This window comes from Arachis duranensis, chromosome 6 (genome assembly GCF_000817695.3).
Source record: "Arachis duranensis cultivar V14167 chromosome 6, aradu.V14167.gnm2.J7QH, whole genome shotgun sequence".
Taxonomy (NCBI): domain Eukaryota; kingdom Viridiplantae; phylum Streptophyta; class Magnoliopsida; order Fabales; family Fabaceae; genus Arachis; species Arachis duranensis.
Genome location: NC_029777.3, coordinates 104660780 through 104675787, shown reverse-complemented (window position 1 = coordinate 104675787; position 15008 = coordinate 104660780). Strand labels below are relative to the sequence as shown.

General features: G+C 33.0%; 2 protein-coding genes across 4 annotated transcripts; both read right to left on the bottom strand.

Moving 5' to 3' along the window:
• Positions 1–4289: 4289 nt before the first annotated feature.
• LOC107495280 (uncharacterized protein At4g14100) lies at positions 4290–9000 on the bottom strand. Its single transcript, XM_016116390.3, has 2 exons — positions 8464–9000; positions 4290–4529 (listed from the first exon to the last, which is right to left on the bottom strand). The coding sequence occupies exons 1-2, from the start codon at positions 8927–8929 to the stop codon at positions 4417–4419; spliced, it is 579 nt and encodes a 192-aa protein (XP_015971876.1). The 5' UTR covers positions 8930–9000; the 3' UTR covers positions 4290–4416.
• A 737-nt stretch (positions 9001–9737) lies between these two features.
• LOC107495383 (uncharacterized) lies at positions 9738–14268 on the bottom strand. 3 transcript variants are annotated; one of them, XM_016116530.3, is made up of 6 exons: positions 14053–14268; positions 13699–13816; positions 11402–11658; positions 10959–11046; positions 10068–10134; positions 9738–9940 (listed from the first exon to the last, which is right to left on the bottom strand). In XM_016116530.3, exons 2-6 carry the CDS (start codon positions 13752–13754, stop codon positions 9887–9889), a joined length of 522 nt encoding a protein of 173 aa, XP_015972016.1. In that variant the 5' UTR covers positions 13755–13816; positions 14053–14268; the 3' UTR covers positions 9738–9886. The 3 variants fall into 3 exon arrangements, with proteins under 3 accessions (XP_015972016.1, XP_052118583.1, XP_015972018.1); XM_052262623.1 differs by having other exon boundaries at positions 13699–14268; XM_016116532.3 differs by having other exon boundaries at positions 11402–11663; positions 13699–14263.
• Positions 14269–15008: the final 740 nt, after the last annotated feature.

The following is a 15008-nucleotide window of genomic DNA, read 5'->3' as shown; positions in this document are numbered from 1 at the left end:
TAAAAACTAAATTTTAAAATTTATAAAAGTACTTATATTTGAACAACTTGTGAACATATAACTAAAATTAGTTTTACAAAAATATTAAAAATTTTAAATTTATAAAAAAATGAGAAAAACCGAATGAAGAGACTAATTTAGTGTACGAAATTCAATTTTAAAAACTAAAATAAGTTATTTAGTACAAAATTAGAAACCAATTTAGTGCATTTACAATGATAATTTCGTGAATAACATGTGGACGAATAATATTGTGACATATAATAAAATAGTATTGTAATACATGACATATCATCCAATCAGCATGTGATGTGTCTTTGATGACCTTATATCGTTACACGTGACCAGATGACATATGTCACTAAAAGACCACATCAGTGCATCATTAATGAAAAAAGAGTTATAGATTAACGTAATGTAATTTTACTAATATCAGATATATAATTAATGCAATTGAAATCTCATAAACAATTTTAGTGTAGATATTATTGTCGAAGACGACTTTAGAGAATTACTCCATTCAAATTAAAATTTTTAGTGTACATGTAGACTGCTCTAGTTGACTATTTTCTATAGCATAATTAATCACCATGCTTCTAATGACTATATGGTACATTGGAAACATTTTTTATAGTATAAACTGTGTTTAAAAGAGAAATTGAGACTGAGAGTTTGAGATTAAGAAATAAAGACCAAAAAATAAAGATAAAATTAAGTCTCAGTATTGTGTTTGATATAAAATGGGATACTTTTTTCGTCCCTAAGGTCTTAGGTTAAAATCAAAATCGTCCCCGACCTTTCTTCGTTATTAATATCATTCCCAACGTTACAAAACATTATAAAATTGTCCTTTCTCTAATTTTTGAACAAAAATGCCCTTCATCCATCATTTATCCTCATTTATTCTTTTTTCTTCAACAACACAAACAGAGTTACAGAGGAGAGAGCAAGAAACGAAGAAAATAAGAGAGGGAAGGGTGGAGAACGAAGAGGAAAAAGAGGAGAAGAGGAAGAAGAAGAAGGCACCACCGGCGAGAAAGGGCGTCGTTGTTGACGTTCTCCTTCGGCGCCAACTCAATCCCGTTCTCTTCTTCGGCGTCGACTCCTTCTCCATTGCGCTCTTTCTCGCACAGCGCCGACCTGCATTCTTCCTTTCTCGCAGCGCCGCGCCTCCGTTCTGCCTCCTGCATGTTGCGCCTCCGTTCTACCTCCTTGCCACGTCGTGCCTCCTTCCAGATCTATTCTGCTTCTTGTTCTACTTTTCTATTTCTCTGTACTGCTTCCTGGAACTCATCTCTTTTCAAATCTATTCATGTAGCTAGCTCTTCTCCTCTTCTGTGACTAAATTTGTGTCATTAATTATTTGAAAAATTTATAGTTTAGTTTTTAATTTTGGCATGAAGTTTTTAGTTGTTACAAATGGTTATATTGTTGTTGAATTTATGTTGCTACTTCATTTAATAATTTACAATTCTATAATTTCTGTTATTGTTGATTTTGGATCTGAAATCATAGTTGATGATTATTAAATTATTATTTGATCTGAAATTTTTGTTAATTTTGCTGAAGATGGTGTCGGTGGTGTGCCGATCGTGGTGAAAGGTGTTGCGGCCGCTGAGGGAGTCGATGATGCTACTCCGATAGGGGAAGAAGATCAAGCACGGAAACCCACGATTTGTTCCTGAAATTTGCGTTCTCTTTTTTTGATTTTGAAAGATTGAATTTTTAAAATTTGTTGTCTTGAATTTGAATGTGGTGGTGTTGTTGTAGATGGATTTTTGAATCTGTATATTGTTATTATTGATTTTGTGTTACTTTTATTTGATTTTTTGAAACAAAAAAAATAGTTAGTGTTGTTGTTGAAGATTTGTGTAAAGAGAATGAAGCAGAGAGGCTGAGGAATAGTGGAGTGAGGAGGGTGAAAAAGAGAGATGATAATAAAGGATATTTTAGTCTAAAAATTTAAAAAAGAATGATTTTAAAGCGTTTTTGAACGTTGAGGATGATTTTAATAAGAAAAAAAGGTTGTGGACAATTTTAATTTTGACTACATACCTTAAGGACGAAAAACGTACTTAACCCATATAAAATACATTGAATTGAGTTATGTCTCAGTATTATGTTTAGTTTAAGATAACTATAAAAATTGAGGGATAGATTTAGAATTTAAAAAGTTAAATGAAAATAATTTTTAGAAAAAATATTATTAAAATTTTAGCTTCTATTCTTAAAAATTTTGATTTTTTGTATCTCTGTTTTCTAAAAGTGCTAAAGAAATTAAAATTTTATGTCATAAAACTAAAATTTTATTTCCAATATCTAACTAACAAATATAATACTAAATTCTAATTCTCAAATTTCTGTTCTAATTAAATTTTATTTTTTAAAAATAAAAAATTATTAATTATTAATTACAGTTATTTAAAATTAACTAATTAAAAATTATTTATTTATCCATTTCCATATTTTTATGGATAGTGTTTTGTTAGCCTAAAACTTTTAGAGGTAAGTAAAGCAACACTAATCAAAAGCGGTTGTTGCACTATTTTAAAATGATATAAGGGCTGAGTATTAACTTTAATAAACTTAGTCTGATTCTGGTAAATTATGAGCAAAATTAGACACGATAAATATGCCATCTTTTGAGATATAAGGAGGCGTTGTTACCAGTCAGATATCTTGATATTTCTTTTAGCGCGAATTCAAAATTAGTCAAGACATGAAAACCAGTAATCGACAAAGTGAAAGAAAAGTTAAGTCTATGAAAAACAAAGACCCTCAATAAAATTGGGTAAATTGATTTTCATTAAATCTGTTTTTAATAACATATCTATTTATTACCTTAACTTGTACAAAATGTGGAGGGTAGTAGCAAAAAAGTTTATTTTCTTATAGAGATAATTTTTGCGGAATAAGGAGAATGGGAGAAATGTGATGTCTCTAGTGAAAGGAAAATTATTCAAGCCCCAAAGAAGGCAGGTGGATTAGGAGTGTTTAAGTGGTGGTAGAGGTTTTCGAATGAGAATTGCCCACTATGAAAGAAAATTATTTGCTCCTGTAATAACATGAATTCTTTCGAGATGATTTGTGGACAATCGATACCTGCAAGAGGTGGCCCGTGAAAGGATACATATCAGTTACAATTTTTAGCGTCACAAGTGAGAGACAAGATGATCAGATCAGAGGCTTCTCTATGGAACTTGGGGATGGCAAGATGATACGATTCTGGGAGGACAGTTGGCTACCAAGTGGGGTGCTAAGATACGTTTCCAAGACTTTTATCGGTCTCAACTTTTAGGGATTCTGTTATAGGAGATTATGAATTTTGGAATGTGCTAGAGTGGATCTTAAATTTTTAATGGCGGAGAGAGTTATTTCAGTGGAAGTTGGAATTAGTAAACCAGCTTCATGAGGTTCTGCTATCAGTAGAATTAACAACTGAAAGAGAGGATAGAGTGATCTGAACATTTGATAAACAAGGTATTTTTTTCAACTAACTCATTTGTGTAGGTATTGTAGGCAGAAGTACTTTTGGAGGATATAACAAGCTATAATTTCAGTAGTACAATTTGGCGAGGATTTGTCCCACCAAAAGTTGAGTTGTTTATGTGGTTTGGGTTGGTTGACAGGATGAATGCAAAAGAAAGACTTTGTAGATTAGGTATTATTGACTAAGATGATCATGTGTGTGTATTATGTAATAAATCTGTTAAATTGATTTTCACTTGTTCATTGAATGTGAGTTTACTTGACAAGTTTGGTGTGCTTAGTTGTTCGCTCTTGAAAAGATGTGGACTATTTCAGGTACTCTCAAGCAATACTTTAAAAGTTGGACGGATTTACCGCATCAAAAGTAGAAAGAAAAAGGTAGTTCAATTTTTTTCACTGTCTTTTAGACAATTTGACTAGAAAAAAATGATAAAATCTTTAACAATCAGAAATCAATTGTAGTGAAAATTATTAATAGGTCCTTTGCAAACTTTGATGATTAGTTTGATAGTGAATTCTTTGATTGTTTATGATAATGTCGAAGATGACTAGAAGTTATTTGCACTATTAAAGAGTCTATAATTTATTGCTTCTTTTTTTTACTCTATCTTATTGTATTGAACTCTTTTTACTTAAAAAAAACATTAACCAAAAATCATGTCTATTTATATTTAGATATTGTCTTCAAAATAAAAATATAAAAATAATGAATTTAGATATTTATTTGAACTCCAGTTTCTTCTTTTTATCTTCTATTTTTTTTATTACTTTTTTAAAAATAAAGATCAAATATCTACATCTATCCCTCTATTTTTTTTTTACCTCTTATTTATATTTTAGAAACAGTATTGACATACAATATAAAATCATAAGAAGAAAAACAGCGACGCATGATAGTGAATATCACGTGTTGGCACCGTGCATGTACTAGCTATAGCGGAGATGCTGGCCTTGATTGAAACAATATACGGGTGCCTGGGTCACCGATGAATCCGGCAAAACAGCACCAACCTCAAACGTCATCACGTGTATCGATATTCCTGAAAAACAACGTCAACACCGCCAATTATAACTAGCCTCATTTTATTATCATGGAAATATTCTGAATATAAAGATAATACTTAAAATCTTAATATATATTGTATTAATTATGTTATAGTAAGAGTGTATGCGGATCGGATCAGAACAGATTAAATATGACCAAAAATTTAATTTGATCCGCATAATTTTTATCGGATCGAATCAGATATGATATCCACATTTTTTAGTGTCAGATCCGACCCGATTCGATCCGCACATGTGCAGATCAGATAGAATCGAATATCGGATATATCTGCATAAATTGTGCGAATCAGCGGATACACAAATATAAAGTAGATATTCGCGATCCGATCCTTAAAAAGTGTGGATTGGATCCTATCTAATCCAATTAATGTAAAAATTGAATCGTATCCGTAATTTTCAAATTAAATGCAAATATTTACCATAAATATGCTAATATAATTAGATTCATGAACACTCTGAATGATTAATAGCTACTGCACACTTAGTTTGATAGAATTTTGACTAGTAACTTATGTATCAAATAAGCTTTAGAGTAAATAATTATTTTAACATTTAAAAATTTTAATTGATAAAATGATACCTAAAAAGTATTAATAATAAAATATCCTCAAAAATTATATTTTTTGCGATAAAATAATGATCTAATCTTTAAATTAATAGTTAATTTATTTAAATAATTGATAAATTTTATATAAAAATATTAATTTATTTTTATTTTTTCTTATCAAATTATAAATTTATCCGTACACTATCTCATCACCATTACTTACCATCATTTTTCTTTATTTACTCACTATTTCTATTTCAAATACGTGTGACAGTATTTTCTCTTTTGTCCCTATCACTTCCACTTTTACTACCATCATAATTAATTTGGTTTTCTAGTTTTTCATTGCCTCAACTTTATCCTCCTCAAGCGTGCGCTCTCTTTCACATACACAAATCAAACTAATTTGTGAGACCTAATAAAGATGAATTCTGAGAACTTTTTTATTAAAATAAGCAAAAAAAAAAAACATTAATCTCTCAAATACACATGCATGAAAATAATATCTAAAATACGCAAGTCTATTCTAAGCCAATCACCCACGAAATGGATTTGGCCTCCAATTCACTCTAGTCACCCATGAAATGGTGAGTTTATCTGACATAGCTCTAACTCAAGCGTGACATAAACAAAATGGCACAATTCTGCGGCGGCGACAGTGAAATGGGCATCTCAACCTGGGCGATTGCGAATTGGACCAACGCGTGGCTGACAAACGCGAAGTGGACCATCTCCCATGCGACGCTCACGAGATGGTCACTTCAATGGCGGCAGCAATGAAATGGTATTGGTGTTTGGTGAAGGCTGCAATTTTTCAGTACAACAGTTCCCGTACATACATACATTAGATGCATGGGGTGGCAAATTTGGGATTTATGCATTGGTGTGTATATATAAAGAGCAGTTGGGTAGGGGATCAAGTGTTTCATGCAGTGAAAGTTAGTGGTAGGGAGTGTTAGGAGTTAACCGTGGAAAAGAGAAAGGAAAAAAAGTGTGTTTTGCCTAATATTTTTGTATTGTGGTGTGAATAGAAAAGTGTAAGATAGACGACGGTAGTGGTATGAATGTGGAAGAAAATTTTAATCGGTTAGACGAAGTACATATTGCTGCTCATTTGATTTATAATGTTAGTTGCAGTGATCATGTGTGGTTAATTATGTTATTAGTCTTGATGATTATTTAATATTGCCTACTGTAAATATAATTGTTGTATTCCGGTTTCGTTGTTGCAGCCCGCATGTGTTTTGACCTCGCATGGCACACTTGTTGATGTTTTCACGTCCGAACCAGCGAATCCAACCATGGATCTCAGGCGGCAGAGACTTGAACCATATTTCGACGAGCAGGATTCTATTATACGTCATTAATAAAGCATTTTGAGTATGACAATCCGCTGATAAGTGCATTTGTCGAACGATGGCGTCTCGAGACACACACATTTCATCTCCCGTGGGGTGAGTGTACCATAACACTAGAGGATGTGGCAATGCAGTTAGGGTTACTCATTGATGGCGAGCCTGTTAGTGGTACTCTAAGGTCATGGAGCAAATTTCACCAGAGAGATATATGGTAACGGTGCGAAGAGCTACTTGGTGATGTTCCACCCGGACATGTAGGGACAACGAAGTACAACATAAGGCTGAAGTGGATCAGAACTCGTCTTCAACAGATGCACCTTGACGCAACAGATGATGTCATGATTCAGTATGCTCATTGTTACATTCTGTATTTGTTAGGTGGCGTGCTTCTACCGGACAAGGCCAACAACACGGTCCATGTTCGCTACTTACCTTTGCTGGCCGATTTTGATGCCATTAGCACTAATAGTTGGGGTAGCGCATGTCTTTGTTGGCTATATCGAGCCATGTGCTTGGTGACAGACTACACTGTCGAAGGTATGGCTGGATGTCATACGTTGTTAATGTCGTGGATTTATTACAAGCTATCATTTTGGCCACCAGATGTGACACCACATTATTGGAACTAGATGAGCTTCCACCAACATCTTAGAGACACACACATAGCTCTAACGAGTAGATACTTCCAATGCTCCGATGATAAGAAAACATCATCGAAACTTGTTGGTCAGATTTAATGTGCATTTTTTGATATGCAAATGAGTTGGCAACTGCAACGGACATTCTGTAAGTCAACTTCGTAATTTCCTTCTTTCTCACTAGACTGGTATTCATCAGGATTATGTTCTTCAGCTCCTCCAAAAACGTATGCGGCGGGATCATTATCGACAGTGGATCATCATAAACAAATGTAATACATTTAGATGTAATAAAAATTTCTCCATTAGGATATATGACAACATACACATTTTCGGTTGCCATAGACACAACAAAATAGCACTACAAAATTTTAAAAAGAAAGGAAACATAGAGAAATAGGAGAGAGTTGCTTGAGATGAATATTTGGGCGAGACACCAAAAAATTCTAACCATGCTTGCAAACTATCTTCCACGCCCCTTTATATAGCGAATTCCTGGCTCCATTTCGTGTGGAGTACAACTGCTATGGTTCCTTTTCGCGCCTGGCCAGGCAGAATTGTTCAATTCGCCTGTACCATTAACATATTGGCCCAATTCGCGGGGGGTGAGCTAGAGATGCCCATTTCGTGGGCGTTAACCTTGAATTCGAATTCTGGCCCATTTTGTGGGTGATTGGCTTGAAATGGACATGTATATTCTAGACATTATTTTCATGTATGCGTATTTAAGGAAATAATGATTTTTCTTTGTTTATTTTAATAAAAAAGCCAAATTCTGAGAATGAAAATTACGGATTTTATTTCTTTTGTTTTATATATTTTATTTTATTTAGTATCAATAATTTATTCATAATATAATCGTATTTTAATGTTCATTATTTATATATTTAAAAATTATATTTAAAAATTATTTATTTAATTTTATAATAAATGATATTTCTAAATTTAAATAATTTATTATTTTGTATTTATTATATCATATATTTAATTATTTATTAAAAAAAGAATATTAGTATAATAAATAAAAAATAATTTAAAAAAATAATTTAAAAAATAAAAACAAATAAATTTTTAACTAATTTAAATTTAGAGAAATAATTAAGTCTCTATTCACTTCTCAACCTGATACGTCAGTATCTTTTATCCAGAGTTACAGAAACTGTGTCTCAAAAATAAAGAACAAGACCGAAATGAATTGTTTTAAAAAATAAAAAAAGACTAAATTGGTACTTCGCTCTAAATTGAACACAAATGGTTAAAATGTGTGATCTAGAAGTTGAATTAACTAATGGTCGATATTGTCCAGCATGTTATCATGGTCCTAAAATAAAATGTAAAGAAAAGTAAAAGAATGAATAACACATACCGTCATAGAAATCCATGCGAACAGGGATGTTGGAAAGGACATCCTCGTAGTACCAAATGAAGTCAATCTTCTCCCAAACATTACAAAGGATGCCATCAGTGACCTGGGTTCCAAGATAAACAGAACCATCAACCATGAAATCAGGCCTGGGAATCCCAACCTCGAAATCCTCCACCCTGCAGGTTCCGTTAGGCCCCAAAGTGTAGTAGAACGTGGTGCCATTGTTCCACTCGATGTCGTACAACACATCACTTAACTGTCTCTGGAATATGTTCACGTTGCGTCCCTTTGGCCAGTCGTACCACAGGTCACTCAGTTGGAGCCGCGTGCTGCTCAGGTTCATGTACAGCAGCGCGTGGAATTGCTCTGGCCATGGTGTAGGACTTGGGATTGGGCTTGGGCTTGTAAAACTGGTCCACAGGAGGGTAAGTATAAGACAATTTGTGCAGAGTTTGATCAGCTTCATTTCCGTTTTGTCCCCACGACCCCCCTTATGGTTTGTGTTTAAAGAAGAACAAGCTAAAGGCCGTTGAGGATAACTGTCATATGGAGTTGAGTGGTTGTAAAAAATAGAGTAACAAACACATCTTGGTTGGTCCGGTGGTCAACATACTCGTTTACTTAAGTAAGTATCGGGTATTCAAATTTCGCATATCGGGTATTCAACAATTCATTGATCATCTTTAAATGGAGTTCAAATTGCAATGAATTAGTTATTGACATGTCGCGTTGGAAAATATGATGGACAAAAAAAAACTAACAAATAACAATAAAAATGTAGATAATTTTAAATTTCTCTCTAAAGTTTATACCTTTAGTAATTTAGCTCTTGAAGAATTAATACCTTTAACATTTTCTATTTCATCTATTCTAATTAGTTGTTTTTTTTTCCATACAAAAATATTTAAAAACCTATATAAAATCAACTCAAATAGTTTAACATTACTTTAATTTACATTCTTAATTTGTTTCTCTTATTTTATATTTTTTAATTACTACTAAAATAATTAAAAAATATTAAATATAATAAATGTATACATGTATGACTACGTAAATACACAAGTGACAAAACTCTGTATTTCGACTTTTGAGTACTAAGGAAAAATATACGTCGTCTTCTAAATATACCACAAGTGAATATACAAATACAATGACTCTGGCGATGATTTGTCTTTCTAAATATTCACCTAGTCAGGTTTTGCTTGGCACCGTTGCTATGCTATCATCGTCATTTCAAGCTCGAAAAAATTTACAAGAAAAGAGAAACCAGATAATTTGCAGTAGGAATTTAATCAATGGACATTATAAATTAATTTAATCTAATTCATTTAGAATAGAAGCCTCATAAAGGGAGTAACAATAGCTAGCAAACAGTTACACCATTCACAACAATTCTCTTGTTATAAAAAAAAAAGATCCTTGGTCAGTCATATAGACCCTCTTGCTCCCAAATATCAACAAGAAAGTCAACCATTTCCTGACACCAAAATAATCAATTAAGGATATGACACAAAATGAAAACCTTGTTCTTCAAGCAGTCACTTTACTTTGAATTAATAGCGTAAGAAAAAATAATGTAAATAGATGAAGCAGCAGGTGCTTACTCTCAGAGGGATTGGTTGAGGAAAGTGTTTGTTGTTTCCGAGAAGGTTGTCGTAGGTGGCGTTCGAACTGTGGAAAATAAACTCAGAATTAGAGATTGACATAAACTTCAAAGGAGTAACTGGGGAGTGAATGCTAACTTTCTGTCTGTTTACCAGTCTCTTCATATATCAAGAGTGCTTATGCATGAGATCAACAGTCAAATTTTTGTCCTTGTGAAATTTGTGATTTTTCTATTTTGCTTTATGTAATATTTTTGTTTTGGTCTTGGTTCAGAAAAATTAGGAATCTTCGGTTTTGGTCCTTGTGGTTAGTTTGTCTCTGTTAGATGCTGACATGGCAAACCAGATGCGGCATGCTAGAATTGGATATCTGTCTAGCACGCCAACATTTAACAAAGAGAACCTAAAGGCAAGGACCAAAGCCAGACATTTTAATTTTCCTTGACCAACAGAAACAAAAATACAAGGACAAAACACAATTTTACAGAGCAAAACAAATTAATTTAACCCTTTTAAATTGACAAATACAAAGGGCATTCTCTTAAATTAAGACTTCAACCATATAGATAGGAGACATTTGGTAAAAAGATGGCTATACAGCTAAAGCATACCCAACAAACTAATAATAATCTTGTCAGCATGGATGGGTGCTTCTTCCATGAATTTTTTTAAAAACTGATTCATAAACTAGTTCCCAAAGAGGACAGTGATCACTAGTTTATGTAAACTAGCAGATTATACTTGGAAGCAAGTAGTCAAAGATACCAAACATAACTCCCTTTGAATATGGATGAAAGGGAAATAGGGAATGCTACCATTTCCTTTGTAAGATGTTTGATATTACAGCCCAATACTAAGTCCTCATTTAAGAAAGCTAATATATAGATATACCTTATTCTCGGTTCTCGAACTTCCTTCTGACTCTCGGAGATTTTATTCCCAACCCATTGCTGCCTTGTCTGATGCCAGAGAAGAAGACCTGCACAGGTGAAACTTCTTTGTCATTAAAAATAACTAGTATGATTGATATGCAAGAATATGTTTAAAAAAAATATAAAAAATAAAAATAGAACATCAGAAAACATATGAAACAAAAATAAAGAACTATATACATAGAAGCAAGAAATTTTACTCCTACACAAAGATGGGAAAAACTAGTTTTCAATGTCTTTTTCAAAAGGGGAATATTAAGCAAATGATAGCCGCACATGACGGTATGATAATTCAAATGAGGCTCTCCAGAGAAAGTCAGTATCAATAGAATATATGCATACTTTGATAAAAGTTTAATAGTTAATACTGTCAAATGAAGCAGCACATAAATGAAAACTTGCCATGGTTGACGAATTCAGCCGGACCAATTTCACTCCCGGTACTACTTTGAGGATCAGAAGGATTATTTGACATTACGATCGATGAGATGCTTCTCTGGGACTGAGCAGCACTATTATCCATTTCAAAAGTGCTGCTGCTCCAGATATTTTCTGTTCTGTTGTCTTTATTTACTGTTTGACCTTGAGTTCTTAGTCCTTTAGATGGCTCGTCCATTGGAATAGTTACTGAAGGTTTTGTGAAGCATCCAAGGCAACCTCTGCTCTGTTACAAAGCAGATTCAACCAAAAGTATGATTAACACCAACTAGTAACTAACTTTGTTTTTTCGTGTTGAATTAGAACATGATGTTAATGATACAGCAATGCAGGTACCCGTTACAACTCAAATTGAATAACACAACCTAGCATGATAGCTTCACTATATTTGCAGCACTTCTGAATAGATCCACAGAAAAGGTATCCCTTAAGCAGAAACTAAAATAAAGAGAAATGTAATTGCGTAGTCTGTTTGTATGTTTGTTGAATCCTTATACTAGATAAAAAATTTCAATGAGGTCCTTGCTAACTGTTTTTTGTTAAAAAAATATGAAATATTCTTAGAATATTCTTTTCGTGCTTGATGTAGGATGAATTGTGGAATATCCTAAGATTGCTTTTTCTAAAAGAGTAGAGGACCTATTTAAAATCTTTTATCTAATATAGAGAGCCAATCATTAAATTGTAAGGACCTAATTAAAAATTTGGTAAGACTATAAGAATCAACATAATAATTAAACGTTCTTGATATTAATCAATTGACTAGGCTAATACCACATACATTATTATGAGGCCAACCTCTAAAACGCACCATTAAAACTAAGAGACCTCCTTAACTATTATTCTCTTTAAGGTTTTGAACTAGGAACTTCAATATTCTTCTTGAAAATGCAACTCGCCTACTATAGTTTGTTTGAAAAAAATACAAGCTATTGGTATTAAAAAATTTATTGTTTGAATCAGTCAATTCAATCCATATTTCAGTTACAGAAGATTATATCTGTTTGATTATAACCATGCATTAAAGGTTAAACAGTACATATTTTGATTAGTGTTGAATAATGCCATGGCAAAAAAGAAACTAATGTTAAACACGCGTGCACAAATCATTTTGTGCATAGATTACCACTGGAACATATACAACAAAAATCTAACAAATCCAATTTTTGTAATTGATATACACATATAAGAAGTATTTGTAATAGAAAGTTATGCAGTAAAGTATCCCAAAACTTACAACATAATTATCTATTTAACAACCTGTACTCCACTTATTCGAATTTTTATTACCCAATTACCAGACCTTGAATTTAAACACTGAAACACAAAACAATTAAATCTATTATAAATGAGATAAACCAAGCCTAAGGGACCTGAACTATTCAAGTTTCTTGACAACTAAATCCTTCTACTCTTCTCATATTAATTAAAAAGAAAAAAGAAATCCACCATTTACCTTAAAAAATAAATTTCCTGAAATCAAAATTAGCATATAATCGACTCTCACTTACACAGAAAACCCCCTTGCATTTGAGCTTTAACTTTTCCATAGCAGAAAGCAAGAGAACGCGAAAGCAGGCACAACAAAACAGTAAAAATGACCAGCACGGTTTCTTCCCAGAGCATACACCAAAATGTGCTAAAAAGCAACATCTAGAATACATACCTCCCTATAAAACCCTATAGAGGAAGCAAAATCTATCTATATATCTTAATGCCAAACTTCCAAAGAATCCAATGAAAGAATGACAAACAATAAAGCCTTATCAAGGGTTAACCCTGTTCACTACATCTTATTTATTATGCTTGCTTGGAAACAAAGCAAGTACAAGCAAAGATTCCCAGACATGATTAGAAAAACACAGCAAAACTATAGAAAAAATATTACGACCTTAACTTGCCTAGAAAGGTATTTGATATGAAAAATAATAAAACTTTCAAATTAATAGATTGTAGTCTCTTGAAATTCCAGAACTACAGCATCACATCAACTAAGATAACTACTGATTTTGGATCTTTCCTACCCTAAACCCTAAACACACAAATTCAAAAAATTACTTGGCTGATTATTCACTTGAACAGATAGCTAAAAGGACTGATACTATACTAATAAATAACAATTCTATATTAAATTAGAAAAGAAAAAGCATTTCAGTTCAGATTAAGAAGAACGGTATATGCGAGATTCAAATGGAAATCGAGGTTTTTGTTTTTTCCAGCTACCAAACAAATAGAAGCAGAAAAAAGAGCATAGAACTCACCCCATATACGCAAGAATTTGACAAAACCAAGGTGGAAAGTATCTACAGAATTGCATTTACAAGTCAAAGAAGAGATTTTCCAGCTAAAATTCTGAATCGCCGAAGAGAATTTAATACCCTGCAATCACAATAACAATAATAAAAAAAATTAAACATAAAAATATAAATAAATAAATAAAAAGCAGAGAATTTCCTGGACTTTAATAAAGAAAAGAAATGGAGGTGGAGTGGGGGGACAAAAAGCAATGAAATATTCGAATTGTTTGGTTCTCCAATATATAAATATAAATATAAAAATTAAATAGGAAAAAATATTGGCATGTTTTGGTTTCAGAAAATTATTGTAACGGAAACCTGAAAGATGACATTTTTTATTTTTCAAATCTGGGGACAAAAATTTAATCCTTTTGGTTGGAAATAGCAGCGCAATCGATTTTTTGTCAATCGTATTATGCTGATTTTGGAGAAAGAAATGGGGTTTGGTTTGGGATGATTGGATGAAAATAATAAAAAAAGAGCTGAGAAAGAGAGAGCGCGACTGGGAGAGTGCGGGTAGGTTGGCGCCTCCGGGTAGAGGATTTTTAATAAATAAAATAAATAAACAAAAAAATAAAACAAATAATTTTTTTTCCAACAACGAAGTTGATAGAGTGGTTATTTCACCGAGTTGCTTAAGCAAATGTCAAGATGTGCTTAACTTAAACACATCCAAATAACATTCAGTGTCGTTAAATATTTATAATTTTTTGAGAAAGAAGTATTAAATAAGTTATTAAAATTTACCATTGTCATCTTTTCAATTTTTTTTAAATAATTTTGGTGACTAAATAAAATTTAAAAAAATAATGAAAAAAATAGAAGGTCTCTGAATATAATAATTAAACTCAATTTGGATAGACGACCTCCGAATAAAGGATGTCAATGGGACAGGGCGGGGGCGGGAGATGCCTCCCTACTCCCCATCCCCGCCTCCAGATTTACTCTATGTCCCCGTCCCTATTTCCCACCGTGGGGGAATATTGCTCCCCATGCCTCATTCCTCGCGGGAACGCAAGATGGTGACTTCTTTCGAAATGACGTAGTGGGGGAACGCAACGGCAAGCTAGATGATAGAGAAGTGGACAAAGTGGGGGAGACGTGACAACAGAGAAGAGAATGGACACGACAACAAAGTTACGGAAAGGAACGCCGCAAATAGAGAGCACGACGCGGTGAGGATCATGGCTGTGACGATGCGGTGAGAAGGGAGAGCAGCGAGAGGGTGGCTGCAGAGAGGTTGAATGGAATATGGACAGCGTTAGGGATTTCTG

Excerpts from the sequence above, each read along its gene's own strand:
- LOC107495383 (XM_052262623.1), bottom strand. The coding sequence starts at position 13,754 with ATGCAATTCTGTAGATACTTTCCACCTTGGTTTTGTCAAATTCTTGCG. Across the intron at positions 11,047-11,401 it reads GGCTGAATTCGTCAACCATG|GTCTTCTTCTCTGGCATCAG; the intron begins GCAAGTTTTCAT and ends TCACCTGTGCAG. Across the intron at positions 10,135-10,958 it reads GTTCGAGAACCGAGAATAAG|TTCGAACGCCACCTACGACA; the intron begins GTATATCTATAT and ends TATTTTCCACAG.
- LOC107495280 (XM_016116390.3), bottom strand. The coding sequence starts at position 8,929 with ATGAAGCTGATCAAACTCTGCACAAATTGTCTTATACTTACCCTCCTG. Across the intron at positions 4,530-8,463 it reads TCGCATGGATTTCTATGACG|GAATATCGATACACGTGATG; the intron begins GTATGTGTTATT and ends GTTGTTTTTCAG.